The 21,111-nt window shown below is 45.4% G+C and overlaps 1 protein-coding gene across 1 annotated transcript in view; it reads left to right on the top strand.

Moving 5' to 3' along the window:
- Window positions 1–15,498: 15,498 nt before the first annotated feature.
- The window catches only part of LOC121532249 (early endosome antigen 1), a 59,102-nt gene continuing 53,489 nt past the window's right edge, over window positions 15,499–21,111 (top strand). The window contains exons 1-3 of the mRNA XM_041838081.1: window positions 15,499–15,633; window positions 18,681–18,758; window positions 18,866–18,978. Coding sequence (XP_041694015.1) covers window positions 15,610–15,633; window positions 18,681–18,758; window positions 18,866–18,978 — 215 coding nt within the window. The 5' untranslated portion in view covers window positions 15,499–15,609. The remainder of the gene's footprint in view (window positions 15,634–18,680; window positions 18,759–18,865; window positions 18,979–21,111) is intronic.

Below are 21,111 nucleotides of genomic sequence, written 5' to 3'. Positions count from 1 at the left end.
AAGAGTTCAAAGCTTTGGGGAAAATGGATGAAGTAACAACAATGACATCAACACTTCAGTCTATTATAACAACAGTGAGAAGCAATTTAACTCTTTCAACATTGATAGTTATTAAAGCCATAAATATATCGCATTTGATTATAAGGGAACCAATAGCTCCAGCACCAATTTTGGGGGGAAAAATACTTATTAGGGTTAGGATGGGGACGTTCCTCCCACATGGAGAGATAATTATGGAGAAGAAGTATTGTTATCAGGACCAGAAGTAGAAGCTGTTGCACCTAATCAAAGGAGGTATAGGTTGTACAACAATATGAAGTGGAAGAGGGTTATGAGTGATTGTTCACTTATTTTGCGTAAATGATAAGAGAAGATTAGGGAGAATATATGTGTACTTATCTAGTGCAAGCATTAAAATTTGTTCCGGTTAAGAATTATTGGTTAAAGGGCTATGTAATTCGTAAAGTGACGCTTATAATGGAAGATTTGAAGTCTGTTGAAGTTTCCACAGTCACCAAAGGAGTTCAGGAAGAATATGTTACAGTAGTCACTCCAATAGTAAATAATGCACATAGAATATCGGTAGCTTTCCCACTAGAAGTAGTTAAGGGTGTTAATACATCAACTAAATCAACTACTTTAATGGTAACTTTGGAAAGGGATTAATGATACGACGGCGGTAGCAGATGTAGGAAGTATGACACAGACACAAACAACAACTTAGTAAGGATAGGGTTAAAATAGGAGAGCAGATAGTAGTAGAGAACAATATAGATTCATCTGAAATAGTGAAGGATACTATCATGGAGGTACAGGATGAGGTCTTTGATTTTAATGACAGACAAGGAGAGGTATCTGATCAGTACCGCTCGTTAGGGAAGAGAGAAACTAAATGCATGTGGTTTGATTCTTCTGTTGTGAAAAATTAGAGATAGCGGGGCAGGTAGAAATCTTTGGTTCCAGCTAGCTCATTCTGTAAGATCAGTGAGGAATCTTGAGGGTCCATGTCTGTTGAGAATTCCAGCACCAAACATTTTAGAGATGGTCGTTCGACCTCTATCAAGTATGTGTCAATCTTATGCTTTGTCATGACTGTGGTATCAGCAACAGTCAGTAACAGATAAAATAATGTCGTTGTCAAAACATTTGTTTAAGCCTAGGTTTAAGGGTTATTGGTTAAATGAATTACCCTATGGGAAGTTGTTAGATGGTAAGGAAAATCAGGTAACAGCGAACCCTGAAGCATTGGAGGTGAAACCAGTGAGGGCTAAAAGTTGTTTTTGTTCTAATAAAACATATGATGTAAGGGGCATGTTTATGGGAATATCAGATTGTGATGATTATATGATGACTTTGGATAAGCATGAACATAAGGTTAGAGATGACAAATATAATGTAACTTTTTATGTTCCAGTTAGTAAGAAGAGCAGGACTTTGATGGTTAAAAGATTAGCTTTTGCCTGACAATGTGACTATGGGGAATTTTAGAGATATTTTGAGGGTTTGTGGTGATAAAGCGTATATATTCTTACCCTATGGATGGACAGGATGTTGTTACATGTCAACGTTGAAGCTTCCATATGAGGCTTTTACCATTAAAAGAGGGGTACCACCGGACACAGATAAATCTAAATCTAGGTTTGGAAATAGGGTGAAAAGAGACATGGCGACATGTCATAGTCTTCAAGCCTATCATTGAAGGATAAGTCTAAGAGAGAAGGGGGGACTTTTTCCATGGTATGGTGTAACATTTGGGAAGATCATATTGATAATATTAGTTATACTTTGAGTCCAGATAGTTCAGATATTATCACTAGGGTTATATATGCATTAAAGAATATAAAGGATGCATTTGGTAGATCTGAAGGAGCTGGATGGTCAGCGAAGACTTGGTTGCAAGATCAGTTAGGCCAGTAGGAGCAGTGATGGATTACATTTTAATAGCAGCTTTGATAACACTGTGTGTGATGTTTGTAATTTGTTACTGACCTTTGAGAGAGCTATGATATTGAGATAGGTTGGAGTAGTGATGCCTGGAGACAACACTCAGATGCCGGTGTTGACTGTTCCTGATCTGGATGAAGATGGACAAGTAAAACTGGATGGATAAATATCCTTTTTGATGATTTGATCATTTTTCAAATTTTTTTTTTCAATATTAGTGTGATTTTAGTATGATTTTATGAATCAAAGGGGGGAAGTGTATGAATGAATCACATTATCCTATTTCATTATTCTATCATTTATATTGATTCATACATCATTTATATATCATTTTTATATTCTTAGTTGATATTGATGTTTAATTTGAAAGTGTTGTTTTGCAAAAGATACTGTTTGGTCTTTTCTTTTCTTCCAGAAGCATTTGGGGGAACATGTAGAGATTGAAATACTCAAACAAGGACAATATGAAGGGACAATATGAAAGGACAATGACTGTAGGAGATGAAACAAGGAGGGTGTGGAGAGATTCCGATTCCATCATCAACAATACATTGGAAGTCGAGACTACAGGGGAGATGAAGTGTAGTGGACTACATTCCAGTGTCTGCAATGAAATTTAGACATATTTGCATGTGTAATACATAATTTGTGTCATAGTCTTAGGTATTAATTTTTGTAGAATGATGTTTGATGTTATTGGATACATGTGGGGATCTTAGATGTTTTTGTTTATTTCGTGAATGCTTAGGGACAGGGAGTCTAGGCAGGGAGAGGTCCACTGTAGGGTCCAATGGGTTGACCAGCCTTAGAGTGGACATTTTTTGGATAGTATTTTGTTTGCAGGGCTTTCATGTGTATTTAATTGCATCATAGTTTCAAATGCATTTATAAAGAGTTATGAATTCATTGGGAGTACCGAGGTGGTTGCCTGGGGCAGAGGGACCGTGAGAGAATTTTACTGTCTTGATTGATAACGAAGGTTGCCAGACAGTTTTTCGCTCTCACACTCCATAAAGATTTGTTCATATTTCATAGTAATGTATTCACACTTCATAAACAGTTATTCATATTTCATAGAAAGGTATATACACTCTAGAGAAGAATGTTTCTTGGTTTAATGTTAAAGATACTCAATAAGATAAATTGTTACTTGTCATAATCCTATTCTGTTTGGTTTCGAGACTTTTAGTTCGTCTCGAAGGGGGGAATGTAGTGTATTAGGATTATGTCTTTGTTAATGTTTTTCATGAAGAAATGGAATGTTGTTTATCTTAGTTCAAAAGTAGCCGTTTGTGGGGTGACGCCCCAGGGGAGACTGGTGATTGGACCGCAGAGGGAGCAACCCATATTTTGGCATTGTTTATAAGTATGGGCTAGTCAAAGGGGGGGCAGAAACAGACAGATTATGTTTGGGACGCTGTTTCTCCAGACCCTGCAAGTCTGTAACTCATGCTGAAAGCTTGTGATACGAATAAACTTATGATCAAAGGTTCAGTATGAGCGGACTCCTTTGTTTATCAGCAATAATTGCCAGCATTTACTCGATACGACAGCATCCCAGTTGGGGCTCTGGGACGGGAGTAATGGTTTGCTGGCTGATGCATTCTAGGCTTTGGAATGAGGTGCTGAAGCTCCATCTGTGCTTCTCTGTCCTCCTTAGACATTTGGAGGATGTGGGCCGCTGCTGGACTGTAGACAGTTCTTTCATGGACCTGAGGAAAGGCGATCCTGCAGCTCCTTCTGATAGAAGGCCAGTATCACGGCTGAAGCAGTCCCGTCATGTGTCCTGCTTAGGAAGCGATAAGATGCCCTGCTTTACCATGGAAATTATTACATCACAATACCAGGCAGCCATTGTGAGTGTACCAATGAGTTTACCTGTCAAATTTCCAAGGGTAGGAAGTTCCAAGCCCGTTCTATTCATTCTTATTTCTATGGTCTGAACTGTGACGGAGAGAAGCAGGCTGAATAAGCGAAGCAAATGATTTGTCCTTATGGGGGAAATGGCAAAAACCATTCTGATCTGCACTATGAACTGTAGCTAAGCGAGTGCATATGCTTGGCATGGCAGGGGTTCTGCCATTTGGCATGCTCCAAGTGCATTGGAGCTCACATACAAAGTCTTTGAACAATGGGATGGATGTCTGTCTTTGAAGAAACTGAATTCATCAAACTTGGATGTGGACGCCATGGCAGTAGGTAGATGTTCCACGTTGCCCTCTCAAAGATTTCAGACAAGGATATTTTCTGGTTGACCGTCACTGCCAGGCCGGCAGGCTGGGACTGAACGATGCTACAGCTGTGGTACATAGCATCATCATCATCATCATCATCATCATCATCAGAGTGCACATAGTCTGTGTCAATAGAGTGGGAGACTCTTGTGGACAGTACGTTAGTGTCATCCAATTGAACAACCATGCTCCGTTCAGAGGTAGGGATTGGGTTTGGTACCAGTGGGGTACCAGTCATTGCCATATGACTGTCCAGTGACTTAATCTCCTTGCGCAACTCAGTGCGTTGACATTTGTGCCCAGGCGAGGATGGCATTTATTGGGCGGTGGATCACGAGGGGAGTGAGACCCGTCATTATACCTGGAGCATTTGGCATAATCAGACTCATCTGATGAGAATCAGGAGGCCCGTCCCCAAAGCGTGCAAATCGAGATTTAAATGCTCTTGGTTTGAATTTCTGACAGTGAGTGCATGTTCATCTCCCAAGCAAATAACGTAAAGTGTGTGCTCATCTGAGGCTGGGTGTCACGGTTTCGGCCGAGGCTGCCTCTCTCCCTTGTTCGGGCAGGTTTCGGCGTTCGTCGTCTCCGGAATTCTAGCTGCCACCGCTCTATGTTTCATGTTCGTTTGCTTTTGTCTGTTTGTTTCCACACCTGTTTCTGTTTTGGCGTAATTAGTGTCCTATAAGTTTCTCGTTGTGTTTGTCTAGTGTTGTGTGTAATTATTTTTCCGTCAGTTGTGTGTATTGCTCGGTTGAGCTTCTCTCCACTACGCTGGAGTATTTTCGCACCTGTTTGTGCGCAGTTACTATTTGTCGCACCTGTTTGTGCGCTGTTACTTTTCGCCTTCGTGCGTATTTTTGCCTTCGGGCAAAGTTGTCCTTTTGCCTTAGTTTGGGCAGTAATACAAGCCTTTGGAATATCGTTCTGAGTCCTGCGTTTGATTCCACTATTGCACCTACAGCACGCCCTGACAGAATTACACACCACCAATGGAATCAGCAGGGGCCGAAGCAGCCCAGACGAGACTGGAGGCCCAGGTTCGGGACCAACGAGATCAGATCCAGCAGATGGGGACCGCCCTGCAGGAGGTGATTTCCACCATCCGAGGCTGGGGGTACGCCTCCACCGCCTCCCTCCCTGCCAGCACCATCGGCCAGCCCGCCCATTCCAGCGCCGGAACCTCGAGGAGTCCGACTATCTCTCCCGAGGGCCTACGACGGAACCGCGGCTGGGTGTCAGGGATTCCTACTCCAGGTGGAGCTATACCTGGCCACAGTGCACCCGGCACCTTCGGGGCATGAGAGCGTGTCCGCCCTGATCTCCTGCCTGGCCGGAAAAGCGTTGGAGTGGGCCAACGCGGAGTGGAGGAAGATCGACGCCACGACGATTACCTACGACGAGTTCTCCCGCCGCTTCAGGGCGGTATTTGACCATCCCCCGGAGGGGAAAGCGGCGGGGGAGCGTCTGGTCTTCCTCCGGCAGGGGAGGAGGAGTGCCCAGGAATTCGCTCTCGAATTCCGTACTCTAGCGGCAGATGCAGGGTGGAATGATCGGGCCCTCATCGATCTATACAGATGTAGCCTACGAGAGGACGTCCGTCGGGAGCTAGCTTGTAGGGACACCAGCCTCTCTTTCGACCAGCTGGTCGACATGTCCATCAGGCTGGATAACCTGCTGGCTACCCGCGGACGTCCTGCGGAGGGTCCGTCCATTTCACCCTCCAGCGCCTCCGAGCCGTGTCCTATGGAGCTCGGGGGCGCTGGCGCTAGAGAGAGGAGGAGTCGGCAGGCTAGGGGGTCCATCCACTGCACCAACTGTGGTCGGGGAGGACACACCGCGGCTAGGTGCTGGGGATGGCCTCCTGGGGGAGATGACGACAGGTCCCGCACTGGGGATTCCCTCCAGGTGAGTAGGCGCCCCACTCACCCAGAGCTCACTGTTGCCCATTTTTGTATACCTGTCAGTTTTCCACAGGTAGCACCTCATTCCCAGCATAAGGCGCTGGTAGATTCAGGCGCGGCTGGGAATTTTATTGATAAAAAGTTTTGTTTAGCGTTAGGGATTCCCCTTATTCCTGTTGATGTTCCTTTCCCCGTTCATGCCCTAGATAGTCGTCCGTTGGGTACGGGCTTGATCAGGAAGTCACGGCGCCACTTAGGATGTGTGCGCAGGGGGATCATCAGGAGATGATTCAGCTGTTCCTGATTGACTCTCCTGCGTATCCGGTGGTGCTGGGCATGCCCTGGTTGAGTACCCATAACCCAGCTATTTCGTGGCAGGAGAGGGCTCTGATGGAGTGGTCTGCTCAGTGTGTGGGTAGATGTTTGGGCGTTTCCGTAGGGGGCTACCTCGGTGGAGAGTCCAAACCAGGTGCCCCGCATTGCACGTTCCACCTGAGTATGGGGATTTGGCTATTGCGTTTAGTAAGGCGAGGGCGACGCGGTTGCCACCCCATAGGCAGGGGATTGTGCGATAGACCTCCAGGCAGGAGCTGCGCTCCCACGGAGCCATGTGTATCCTCTGTCTCAGGAGGAGAAGAAAGCTATGGAGATTTACATAGACGAATCTCTGAGACAAGGATACATACGGCCTTCCACTTCCCCTGCGTCCTCGAGTTTCTTTTTTGTGAAGAAAAAGGATGGTGGTTTGCGCCCATGCATCGATTACCGTGGTCTCAATCAGATTACGGTGAAGTATAGTTATCCACTCCCGCTGATTGCGACCATGACTGAGTCGTTGCATGGGGCGCGTTTCTTCACGAAATTAGATCTCAGGAGCGCGTACAACTTGGTGCGCATCAGGGAGGGTGATGAATGGAAAACAGCCTTTAGTACCACCTCGGGCCATTACGAGTATCTGGTCATGCCATACGGGTTGATGAACGCTCCGTCAGTTTTCCAATCATTCGTGGATGAGATCTTCAGGGACATGCAGGGGCAGGGAGTGGTGGTGTACATTGATGACATTCTCGTGTACTCGCCTACCCGTGTCGAGCATGTGGCCCTGGTGCGTAGAGTGTTGCGGAGGCTGGTGGAGCACGACCTGTATGTGAAGGCAGAGAAGTGTCTGTTTTTCCAGGAGTCGGTCTCCTTTTTGGGTTATCAGTTGTCTGCGTCAGGGGTGAAGATGGAGGTAGACCGGGTGTCGGCCGTGCGTAATTGGCAAACACCAACTACTGTGAAGGAGGTGCAGCAGTTTTTGGGGTTTGCAAATTACTACAGGAGGTTTATCCGGGGGTTTTGGACAGGTGGCAGCTCCCATCACGTCTCTGTTGAAGGGGGGTCCGGTGCGTCTGCAGTGGTCGGCCGAGGCGGACAGGGCGTTTGGGAGGCTGAAGGACCTGTTTACCTCGGCCCCGGTGCTGGCGCATCCGGATCCCTCTTTGCCGTTCCAGGTAGAGGTGGACGCATCGGAGGCCGGTTTAGGAGCCGTGCTGTCACAACGGTCTGGCGCGCCACCTAAACTCCGCCCCTGTGCTTTTTATTCCAAGAAGCTCAGTCCGGCGGAGCGGAACTATGACGTAGGGGACAGGGAGCTGTTAGCCGTGGTACAGGCTCTAAAGGTGTGGAGGCACTGGCTTGAGGGGGCTCAACACCCTTTCCTCATTTTGACGGACCACCGTAACCTGGAGGCTGAACCCTCGCCAGGCAAGATGGAGTATGTTCTTGACCAGGTTTACTTTTAAGATCACGTACATCCCTGGGTCACAGAATGGCAAGGCAGATGCGCTGTCTCGGCGGTATGACACGGAGGAGAGGTCCGTGGAGCCCACTCCCATACTGCCTGAGTCGTGTCTGGTGGCACCGGTAGTGTGGGAGGTCGATTCTGAACTCGAGCGGGCGTTACGCACCGACCCTAGTCCACCACAGTGCCCGGAGGGTCGGAAGTACGTTCCGCTCGAGGTTCGGGATCGATTGATCTATTGGGCTCACACGTCACCCTCCTCTGGACATCCGGGTATCGGCCGGACAGTGCACTGTCTTAGTGCCAAGTACTGGTGGCCCACGTTGGCAAGGGATGTGAGGGTTTATGTTTCCTCCTGCTCGGTGTGCGCCCAGTGTAAGGCGCCTAGACATCTACCTAGGGGTAAGTTGCTACCCCTGCCCGTTCCACAACGACCATGGTCCCACCTCTCAGTGGACTTTATAACAGACCTTCCCCTCTCCCAAGGGAATACTACCATCCTGGTCGTTGTGGACCGGTTCTCTAAGGCCTGTCGTTTGCTCCCCATGCCGGGTCTTCCTACTGCCCTACAAACTGCCGAGGCACTGTTTACCCATGTGTTCCGGCACTACGGGGTACCCGAGGACATTGTGGCTGATCGGGGTCCCCAATTCACCTCCAGAGTCTGGAGAGCGTTTATGGAGCGGTTGGGGGTCTCGGTAAGCCTCACCTCGGGTTACCACCCGGAGAGTAATGGGCAGGTGGAACGCGTAAACCAGGATGTGGGTAGGTTTCTCAGAACATACTGCCGGGACCGGCCGGAGGAGTGGTCAAGGTGCGTTCCCTGGGCCGAGATGGCCCAGAATTCCCTACGCCATTCCTCCACTAACCTAACTCCATTTCAATGTGTGTTAGGTTACCAGCCGGTTCTGGCACCCTGGCAGCAGAGCCAGATCGAGGCTCCTGCGGTGGATGAGTGGGCGCGGCGCTCGGAGGAGACTTGGAACGCTGCACACGTCCACCTGCAGCGGGCCCTCCGACGTCAGAAGGCGAGCGCTGATCTCCACCGCAGTGAGGCACCGGTGTACGCACCTGGTGATCGAGTCTGGCTCTCTACCAGAGACCTGCCCCTCCGCCTGCCCTGTCGGAAACTGGGTCGGCGGTTTGTAGGGCCATTTAAAGTCCTGAGAAGGTTGAACGAGGTATGTTATAGATTACAGCTACCTGTGGAGTATAAGTGTATTAACCCCTCGTTCCATGTGTCCCTTCTCAGGCCGGTGGTAGCGGGCCCACTCCAAGAAGATGAGATCTTGGAGACTCCTCCGCCCCCGTTGGACATCGAGGGGGCACCGGCGTACTCCGTGAGATCCATCTTGGATTCGAGACGTCGGATGGGGGGTCTCCAGTATCTGGTGGAGTGGGAGGGTACGGTCCGGAGGAGCGGTGCTGGGTGCCGAGGAGAGACGTTTTGGACCCGTCGCTCCTGACGGAATTCCATCGGGGGCATCCGACGCGCCCTGCTCGCGTCCTCCTGGTCGTCCCCGAGGCCGGAGTCGGCGCACGTCTGGAGCCGCGCGTCAAGGGGGGGGTACTTTCACGGTTTCGGCCGAGGCTGCCTCTCTCCCTTGTTCGGGCAGGTTTCGGCGTTCGTCGTCTCCGAATTCTAGCTGCCACCGCTCTATGTTTCATGTTCGTTTGCTTTTGTCTGTTTGTTTCCACACCTGTTTCTGTTTTGGCGTAATTAGTGTCCTATAAGTTTCTCGTTGTGTTTGTCTAGTGTTGTGTGTAATTATTTTTCCGTCAGTTGTGTGTATTGCTCGGTTGAGCTTCTCTCCACTACGCTGGAGTATTTTCGCACCTGTTTGTGCGCAGTTACTATTTGTCGCACCTGTTTGTGCGCTGTTACTTTTCGCCTTCGTGCGTATTTTTGCCTTCGGGCAAAGTTGTCCTTTTGCCTTAGTTTGGGCAGTAATACAAGCCTTTGGAATATCGTTCTGAGTCCTGCGTTTGATTCCACTATTGCACCTACAGCACGCCCTGACACTGGGAGTTGTTTTTCACACTGTTGACATGGGTGGAACAACACCCTGTGTACACCACAGAATCAGTGTTCAAATTACGGATTTTCACATAAGAGAAGTGTGTTCCAAGAAAAAGGTAACAAAAAATAGCTTTTTGTTTTGGTGTATGCTTCGATTGCCTTGGTATCGGCTAAAAATGCTTTGAGAGAAAGTTATACTTACCTTTGGCTCTGACCCGTTGTGCTTCGGGGTCGAGGCTCCCGCCTAAATATGTATCAAGGTCCGGGCTAAATATTAAGTTATCTGACTGGCACAGTCAAGTGTGGATTGTCAGTCTCTGCGTTGGTGAACTCGGTCAAGCAAGGATTGGTAGCCTACAGCACCGCTGAGCTCCATGATCACAGCAAAACCCCAAGCGAGGGAGTGGTAATGCTGGATCAACGGGCTGGTGTGGCGGTCAAGCGGGGACTGGCAAGACACCGCAGGTCAACAAGCGCCAACAACAGGTACAACAAGCTAATTTAACTAGCTAGCTACGAGCTTACTTCAGAGGTAAAGGGATAGGCCCGAAGCTAACTAGCTAGCTAACACACAAGGATGGAAATGCCCGACAAAAGGCAATAAAGGTTAGCTAGTATGGGTAGGCACAATATTGAGAGCGAGGGGGAGTAGATTAGATCAAAATCAACTACTCACAGCACATCCTCAAGTCGTTGAAGAATCGTAATTCCGTAAGAAAGTAATCCGAAGGGATTAATAGCAATCTTGTAATGTAAAACACAAACGTGAGAGTGAAGAAAATAAAATATGTCACGCCACACCGCCTTTTATAGTGACAGGTCACGTGGGTACAGTAAGGGTGTGGCGTGACTGTAAACATCTTTGATATTAAGCATCTCAATCACATCGCGTGAAGGTGAAAGAGTTCCTATAGGTCGTTTGGCGACCCATTACGAAAATGAAAGAGAACTCAGGTTTGTAGGCACATGATTACTGCTGACAATAGCTGTCGGATTGACAGAGGCATTTAGAGGAACATAAATTAGGTTACTTACATTATGACTGAACACCCCTGAGAAAATGTAAATTTGCAGCAGCACTACGACAGCTCAACGACACAATGGTAGGGATTATCTGAGCAGGGCTTGGGTCACTGATAAGTCATTGTCTCAAGGCGGCCTTGAAATGCGAGGACCGGGTCCTCCAAGACTCCGTCATTCCTGTAGAGCATCTTCAGTTTCCAAAAGGTGTATAAGTTCTCTATAAAAGTTATGCCAACAGCACTACAGTAGTCTTTTAGCTAGATGTGTAATGCCAGTAGCCTGCTGAATCTTTCGCTGCCGCGGCCCAGCGATGGCACAGTGCCTGAAATAATCGGCCGCTTTTTGGAATCTTTCAGTTCTTTAAATCCAGTGTCAGCAGTTCAGAGCTAGCCTTCCTAATGTTGTTTGACCCCACATGGACTACGACAGCGTCAACTCCCGGCAGCTGTTGTAGAACTGGTAGGAAGCAGCCTAGTAATGTCCTGTACTTGTGTTCCAGGCTAGCACTGTTTTTTTTTTAACCGAGATGTTTCTCACCATAGAGCTGCTGATGATAATGGCTGGTGAAATGGCAGAGGAGGTCCGGCGGTTTTTGCGCCTCGGGATGGCCGCCAAACCCATTGTGGCTGACGGAGGAGCCGGTGCGTCAGACACACTTGAATAATTTGTACACTGCAAATTGACCGCAACTAAGCCCAATATTGTTGTATAGTAATAAGTAGCATCATATTAATGTCTTTACTAGCTGTTTGCTAGTTTACATAGTGAGTTTGAAAGAGGAGCCTTGGCCTAGAAACTGGATAATTTAAAGAACCAAAGACGATGTTCACTTATCTACAACCACACAGTATTACACAAGAACAAAGGATTTCTACATATTTATTTTTAGAATATACCCTAAGGATTTTTTTATGTGAGAAATGTTACAAGTTACATTGATATTTGTCTGGGAGGGCTATGACATAACCTATAACGATTTTTTGTTGTTGTTGCTGTGTGGGCCTACATGATTAATCAGTGAAAGCATAAAGGCCTATGACTTACATGTATTTTAAACGGAACACAGAACAGAGAATCAAGGAGTGTAATGTGTGGATCAGTTATATCTAAAGCTAGGAATGTGGAGTCCTATGAAGTGCCTTTACAACCATAGTACCCTGTGTATTGTGTGTCATTCATAGGGTTTGCATGTGGACACTGGGAGGGAAAACAGATACTTTTAGCACAGATACTTTTGCTTGCCTGGTGAAACCAGCCTGATCACGTGATAGCTCACATTCTGTTTCACTTGACAAGTGAAATTAAACTAAACGTGAGCCGCAGCGGTCAGTCTGCTTAACCAGGCTATACTTTTGCTGGAAGATAAAACGTTTTGAGAGGGCTTGTACCTGGAGCGGATCATCAAGGAGACCATGATACTTTTGAATAGTATTTAAATGTTTTCAAACTTCAACCATCCTTCATAGGCATTTCTCTCATTGTAAGTCACTCTCACCCTACTAAATTCTATAGACCCCCAAGAGTCTCTATTACAAGAATGGTGTCAGAAAAAAGCCTAAGAGCTATCAATGAATGTAGTGGAGTAGCATGTCTACACATATTGTAGTTTCTGTTTGGGCAGGAGCTGGTCTGACTTGAATTTGCCTTCCTTATTAGCCCATAATTTGTATTTATTTATTTTTATTTCACCTTTATTTAACCAGGTAAGCCAGTTGAGAACAAGTTCTCATTTACAACTGCGACTTGGCCAAGATAAAGCAAAGCAGTGCGATAAAAACAACAACACATAGTTACATATGGGGTAAAACAAAACATAAAGTCAAAAAATACAACAGAAAATATATATACAGTGTGTGCAAATGTAGCAAGTTATGGAGGTAAGGCAATAAATAGGCTATAGTGCAAAATAATTACAATTAGTATTAACACTGGAATGATAGATGTGCAAGAGATTATGTGCAAATAGAGATACTGGGGTGCAAATGAGCAAAATAAATCACAATATAGGGATGAGGTAGTTGGGTGGGCTAATTTAAGATGGGCTGTGTACAGGTGCAGTGATCGGTAAGGTGCTCTGACAACTGATGCTTAAAGTTAGTGAGGGAGATAAGTGTCTCCAGCTTCAGAGATTTTTGCAATTCGTTCCAGTCATTGGCAGCAGAGATCTGGAAGGAATGGCGGCCAAAGGAGGTGTTGGCTTTGGGGATGACCAGTGAGATATACCTGCTGGAGCGCATACTAGGGGTGGGTGTTGCTATGGTGACCAATGAGCTAAGATAAGGCGGGGATTTGCCTAGCAGTGATTTATAGATGGCCTGGAGCCAGTGGGTTTGACGACGAACATGTAATGAGGACCAGCCAACAAGAGCGTACAGGTCACAGTGGTGGGTAGTGTATGGGGCTTTGGAGACAAAACGGATGGCACTGTGATAGACTACATCCAATTTGCTGAGTAGAGTGTTGGAGGCTATTTTGTAAATGACATCGCCGAAGTCAAGGATCGGTAGGATAGTCAGTTTTACGAGGACATGTTTGGCAGCATGAGTGAAGGAGGCTTTGTTGCGAAATAGGAAGTCGATTCTGGATTTAACTTTGGATTGGAGATTCTTAATGTCTGGAAGGAGAGTTTACAGTCTAACCAGACACCTAGGTATTTGTAGTTGTCCACATACTCTAGGTCAGACCCGTTGAGAGTAGTGATTCTAGTCGGGTGGGCGGGTGCCAGCAGCGTTCGATTGAAGAGCATGCATTTAGTTTTACTAGTGTTTAAGAGCAGTTGGAGGCTACTGAAGGAGTGTTGTATGGCATTGAAGCTCGATTGGAGGTTTGTTAACGCAGTGTCCAATGAAGGGCCAGATGTATACAAAATGGTGTCGTCTGCGTAGAGGTGGATCTGAGAGTCACCAGCTGCAAGAGCGACATCATTGATATACACGGAGAAAAGAGTCTGCCCAAGAATTGAACCCTGTGGCACCCCCATAGAGACTGCCATAGGTCCAGACAACAGGCCCTCCGATTTGATACATTGAACTCTATCTGAGAAGTAGTTGGTGAACCAGGCGAGGCAGTCATTTGAGAAACCAAGGCTATTTAGTCTGCCAATAAGAATGCGGTGGTTGACAGAGTCGAAAGCCTTGGCCAGGTCGATGAAGACGGCTGCACAGTACTGTCTATTATCGATCGCGGTTATAATATCGTTTAGGTCCTTGAGCGTGGCTGAAGTGCACCCATGACCAGCTCGGAAACCGGATTGCATAGCGGAGAAGGTACGATGGGATTCGTAATGGTCGGTGATGGATGGATATAGGTCTGGATAATGGATAATGTGTCTTGTGATCACTTTTTTAGTTTATCGGAGCTTTTCAGACAGCAAATACCAAGGATCCTTGCGGTACTAATATTACTGGTAGGGAACATGTGATTTTAGCTATGCTTTTTCATTCATATTGTCCTTCAATTGGACGTGTGACTAATTCTCAAGGTATTTTCCAAAACCCCACAAAGCACTAATTTCCTTTTATTTTTCCTCCATCTGTCATCGAACTCATGTACCACCTCCTGCAAATTATAGACTAGACTCACTAGAGCCTATCACAACTCTTACCTCAGCAGATTCTTGAGAGGGTTAAATTCAAGAAAGCAAATGGTCAATAAACAGGGGAGCTGTTAAGTAACGATAACGGATGGTCACATTGTGATGTTTGCTCACTCCCGCCATTTGCTACATTGGTGTCAGAAGTGGGATGGTGTCCAGTGAGGCTCTGGTCTGAGGTGCCACGCAAGGTTGTGATACTGGAAGTGTTGGGACATGCTTAATGAATGGACTGGCTACTGTAACGACACTAGCCATCGTAGTCCATGACAAACTTCCCCAAGGGAGTTAAATTGTAGTTACGTTTCCTTGGGGTTAAACATCCCCTGTTGTTATCCTGACTCCCACTGTTTGCTACTGAAATTGAAAAATATATGCTTTGAAAATAAAGCCTGTGATCAATTGATTGAATCAGGTGTTAGAACTTGGCTAGAATAAAAGCATGCACACACTAGTATGTCAATGGAGCCCATACAGATGGAAAGAGGTATCTTCTTTGTATCTGTGCCATTATGGCGTCTGTGACAGCGCCATTGAGGCTATCTCCATTTGAAAGTAGTCAATTTTCTTCTTCTTTTGTGTTTAAAAAAAAGTGTAAAGCTAATATTGGTGATTTACCGCCACCTGCAATGCTGGAGTCGTGAACCAAATCTTGTGTGTCATTTATTCTGGCCACTATGGTGATGATATACTGTAGCTTAAAGCCATTTACAAACCATAGCACCCAATTTGAAGAAGAAGACAATGCTCTGATCATTGGCTGATCGCTCCCAACCCATAGAAATCCCCACCCAGTTGAATGCTTTAAAATGGTGAAAGCCCTCAATGGCAATGTACTTGCTAAAACGGGTTACATCCAAGTTGAGTCCTCTAACTATCTCTATGATGGGGCCCTGTTGCCCTCTGAAATACAGTAAAGTCACCGGCTTTCCAACGTTTTAAAACAATTAAATGTCTTGAATGTAGCCCTTACTTCAGACAGAGCCCTGCCCCGCCCCTGAAGCAGCGGGCTTGGTCAGGTGTTCCGAGAACCAAGAACGGGCGTGAACTTTTCCCTTGGAACATTGATCGTATTTCATTTGACAGTCAAACACAAATCGATAGCGACCATGCTTAGACGGATACTTCAAATGGTAAGATTCCAGAATCAAAGCGGCAGGCGTACAGTTTGTATGAAACCAAGTCGCTTTCCTTGTGTTGCACAGGCCTGCCCTTCTGTGTCTGTTGTCAGCCAGTCAGGCCGACACAACAAAACGGGCCTAGCTAGCATTAAATGTCCACGTATATAAACTAGTCAGTTTGAACAGTAGTAGACATATAGTGTGTTGGTACCGTAGAGATAAATATATGGTTGGTACAATGTGCTTACCAGCTCAGATAGTTGAGCTCATGGCTGACGTTAAAATGTAGCTAGCTAACGTTACGTAAAATGCCCGGCTAATTAGCTAACGTTACAGGTTAGTTGTTGCTAACTAGTTAGCCAGCTACCTAGCTAAACTCTTTGGAAGATGGGCATGGCTAGCTAACTTGTTCGCTCAAACACTAACCTAGGACAGTTACCTAGCCAACGACACCCGTTAAGTAGACCGGAACTGTGACCATTTGTTTCAATTGTAAACGGTTTGAGTGAGACATCTTCATTTATCCAGTATCTTTGGTTAGCCTTCCTGTTTTAAGCTACCGGTATGCGAGTAGCTATTAGCTTGCTAACAAACATGCAAGCAATGAATGGCTTATAACGTTACATGGCAATATCAGACACTCCTATGGCAGCTGTTATTTGTGTGTTGCTGAATCAAGGCCAGGTGTCATAAGACCTTGACAGTTTACGTACTCCAGTCTTTCTTTAGGCCAGTACATGCTTGCCACCAAAACAAGACATAGTTAGAGACACTGGTGAAATCAAAGCTATTGAGTGTTGTAAAAGTTAGCCCCATCCCAACACTTCCTGTTGCATGACCGCGGTTGCAGTGGTCAGCAGAACAGTCAGGTGTTCGTGAACAGCGCGTTGTCCATGCTAAACCACAGATGGACATTAATTCAGTACATATATTTATATTTAGCCTACTTGTCAGTCACCACAACAGTCTTGGCCAGCCATTTGCTAAATTCAGTCACCTCCAGCATTTCACTTTCATTTCACATTAGGTCGATTTTTCCCTATGGAAAAGGATAAATCCTCATGAAACCAGGGATCAAAATCATTCAAGCTGCAATATGTAACTTTTTGGGTGACCTGACAAAATCATCATAGAAATGTGAGTTATAGATCTGTCATTCTCATTGAAAGCAAGTCTATATAATGTGGTAGATCTGTTCTAGGTGCTCTATTTCTATGCTTCCTGTTTTTTAGGTTTAGTTTTTTGCATATTTTACTTTTGGTTTTGTACACCAGCTTCAAACAACAGAAAATACACTATTTTTGGTTATGGAAAATATATTTCACAGATGTTTAGATGGTACAATGATCCTCTACGCTATACTTGTTTGTTTTGTCTCAAACTGAAATTAGGCTAACTATTAGAATTTTACCAACCAGGAAATGGTGGAGCGATTTTGGCATAGTGCATCTTTAATACCATGATTTTCAGGAAATGTATGTAATCCATGGAATGTTCCTTTGGAGGAAGGATTGTTTACATATATTTGATAATTATATCTAAAAGCATAATTGGGAAATAATTAATAAAAATGGGCATATTATATACATGCCATTTTTGCCTTACCCATGCCTCTTTTAAGACTCCATAATGTTTCATCTGTAGGTGCCACAAAACAAAAATTGGTGTCATATGAAGCTCTACCGCTTGCTCAGATGCACTATGCCAAAAACGTTCCACCATTTCCTGGTTGGTAAAATTCAAATAGTTAGCCTAATTTTAGTTTGTTAGACAAAACAAGCAAGTAGTAGTATTTTGTTTTCACTTACAATTTTCTTATAGTCATGAATGAATATTGAAAAATATAAACATGAATATTGAAAATACACTATTTTTGATTTGGCACATTTTTCTATATATTGTTGAACATAATATACTCTTCGGGCATATCAAAGTTCCAGAGTGGGATCTCTGCTACTTTTAAAGTTATGGCCCATTTTAAACAGAGAAATTGGCATATTAGGCAATGTAGCCTAATCAATCACAGCTCTCCCATTTACTTGTGTCATTGCACATCCTTCAAATCACCAGGGTGACCGTTTTGAATACAATTTTACATTCTCTGTTGTTCATTCTTACAAATTGGATCATAACTCTAACAGTAGCAGAGATCCCACTCTGGAACTTTGATATGTGGTCCTCTGTAGCTCAATTGGTAGAGCATGGCGCTTGTAACGCCAGGGTAGTGGGTTTGATCCCCGGGACCACCCATACGTAAAAATGTATGCGCACATGACTGTAAGTCGCTTTGGATAAAAGCGTCTGCTAAATGGCATATTATTATATGCCTGTAGAGTATATTATGTCCAATAATTTGGTCACAGACTCTGCAGTGGCGCTCTAGAGCTGCAGGAGATCGGCACAAACCCACCCACCATAGCTAGCCTAAATGGATATTTATTCAATATTATCTTCTACCAAAAAGAAATAGATTCCCTAAATTCCTTACACAGTTGAAGATGACACTGCTTTGTTCTTTTGGTTAACCATCATCATGTGAACTGAATTACTTCACTACACTCAATGTTGACAATTAGTCAGTCAGACAGTAAGAAAGTAGCCTACATCTAGCCTAGTAGGCCTAGCCTACTGCTTCGAGTTGTGCTTTTGGACTCCTTAGATTTAGACTAATACAAGTAGTTTAACCTCATCAGAGTGATTCATTCATCTTTGTGTGTGAGGAGTAGCACTCCTGCTAAGGGGCGTTCTGTTTCAGCCCTCTGTGTCCTGAGGTGACACTGGTGAAAGTGCCAAGTGCAGGCAAAGCTCAGCTCTGTCTCTCTCTCTGACTCAGACGCACTCCCTTGTGATGCAGCAGCACGTAAATTAATTTGTTAACAGTTATGGGAGCTGTGTCAAAAAGGTATCTCACAGAGCTGTTCTTCAATACCCATAACATGCCAATGCTACTCGTTTGGGTAGATTTCAGCGAATGGATGGCCTAACAGGATGTCCGCTGCTGTGACTCACATTCATTTGACCATGTCACCTCCCTCCTTTGTCTTCTCTCCCTCCCACAGACTCCTGGGAAAGGAGGCTCCCAGAACACTGAGTCAGACCAGCCCAGTGCAGAACTCAACAATGACCAGACCTCCGAGGTAAAGCGTGTCTCTTACTTGTGTAATTCACCTGACGGACTGTATTGCCTGTAATCCCTATCCTGTATCCCGTAGTCTGATCATGTCTAGCCTATGTCTGTGTGCAGGGGTTCATCTGTCCCCAGTGCATGAAGTCCCACAACTCCGCAGAGGAGCTGTTTAAGCACTATGAACTGTACCACGGTTCAGGAGACCAGCCCTCCCACATGGGCCCTGGCCGGTAAGACCACCGTCTTCCTCCTGGCTCTACTGTATCACAATATAATGATACTGAGTTGTCCTGTCTTTTGGTATTTATTAGGATCCCCATTAGCCGCTGCAAAAGCATCAGCTACTCTTCTTGGGGTCCACATGAAACATTACATAATATACTGAACAAAAATATGAACGCAACAATTTCAAAGATTTTACTGAGTTACTGTTCAAATAAGGAAATCAGTCAATTTAAATAAATAAATTAGGCCCTAATATATGGATTTCCCAAGACTGGGAATACAGATATGCATCTGTTGGTAGGGGCGTGGATCAGAAAACCAGTCAGTATCTGGTGTGACCACCATTTGCCTCATGTAGCGCAACACATCTCCTTCGCATAGAGTTAATCAGGCTGTTGATTGTGGCCTGTGGAATGTTGTCCCACTCCTCTTCAATGGCTGTGCGAAGTTGCTGGATGTTGGCGGGAACTGGAACACACTTTCGTTCACATCAATCCAGAGCATTCCAAACATGCTCAATGGGTGACATGTCTGGTGAGTATGAAGGCCATGGAAGAACTGGGACATTTTCAGCTTCCAGGAATTGTGTACAGATCCTTGCGACATGAGGCCGTGCATTATCATGCTGAAACATGAGGTGATGGTGGTGGATGAATGGCATGACAATGAGCCTCAGGATCTCGTCACGGTATCTCAGCATTCAAATTGCCATTGATAAATGCAATTGTGTTCGCTGTCCATACAGTGGGGAAAAAAAGTATTTAGTCAGCCACCAATTGTGCAAGTTCTCCCACTTAAAAAGATGAGAGAGGCCTGTAATTTTCATCATAGGTACACGTCAACTATGACAGACAAATTGAGGGAAAAAAATCCAGAAAATCACATTGTAGGATTTTTAATGAATTTATTTGCAAATTATGGTGGAAAATAAGTATTTGGTCAATAACAAAAGTTTCTCAATACTTTGTTATATACCCTTTGTTGGCAATGACACAGGTCAAACGTTTTCTGTAAGTCTTCACAAGGTTTTCACACACTGTTGCTGGTATTTTGGCCCATTCCTCCATGCAGATCTCCTCTAGAGCAGTGATGTTTTGGGGCTGTCGCTGGGAAACACGGACTTTCAACTCCCTCCAAAGATTTTCTATGGGATTGAGATCTGGAGACTGGCTAGGCCACTCCAGGACCTTAAAATGCTTCTTACGAAGCCACTCCTTCGTTGCCCGGGCGGTGTGTTTGGGATCATTGTCATTCTGAAAGACCCAGCCACGTTTCATCTTCAATGCCCTTGCTGATGGAAGGAGGTTTTCACTCAAAATCTCACGATACATGGCCCCATTCATTCTTTCCTTTACACAGATCAGTCTTCCTGGTCCCTTTGCAGAAAAACAGCCCCAAAGCCTGATGTTTCCACCCCCATGCTTCACAGTAGGTATGGTGTTCTTTGGATGCAACTCAGCATTCTTTGTCCTCCAAACACGACGAGTTGAGTTTTTACCAAAAAGTTCTATTTTGGTTTCATCTGACCATATGATATTCTCCCAATCCTCTTCTGGATCATACAAATGCACTCTAGCAAACTTCAGACGGGCCTGGACATGTACTGGCTTAAGCAGGGGGACACGTCTGGCACTGCAGGATTTGAGTCCCTGGCGGCGTAGTGTGTTACTGATGGTAGGCTTTGTTACTTTGGTCCCAGCTCTCTGCAGGTCATTCACTAGGTCCCCCTGTGTGGTTCTGGGATTTTTGCTCACCGTTCTTGTGATCATTTTGACCCCACGGGGTGAGATCTTGCGTGTAGCCCCAGATCGAGGGAGATTATCAGTGGTCTTGTATGTCTTCCATTTCCTAATAATTGCTCCCACAGTTGATTTCTTCAAACCAAGCTGCTTACCTATTGCAGATTCAGTCTTCCCAGCCTGGTGCAGGTCTACAATTTTGTTTCTGGTGTCCTTTGACAGCTCTTTGGTCTTGGCCATAGTGGAGTTTGGAGTGTGACTGTTTGAGGTTGTGGACAGGTGTCTTTTATACTGATAACAAGTTCAAACAGGTGCCATTAATACAGGTAACGAGTGGAGGGCAGAGGAGCCTCTTAAAGAAGAAGTTACAGGTCTGTGAGAGCCAGAAATCTTGCTTGT

The sequence above is a fragment of the Coregonus clupeaformis genome, chromosome 19, assembly GCF_020615455.1.
Source record: "Coregonus clupeaformis isolate EN_2021a chromosome 19, ASM2061545v1, whole genome shotgun sequence".
NCBI classification, from domain to species: Eukaryota; Metazoa; Chordata; class Actinopteri; order Salmoniformes; family Salmonidae; genus Coregonus; species Coregonus clupeaformis.
This window is presented reverse-complemented; position numbering and strand designations above follow the sequence as displayed.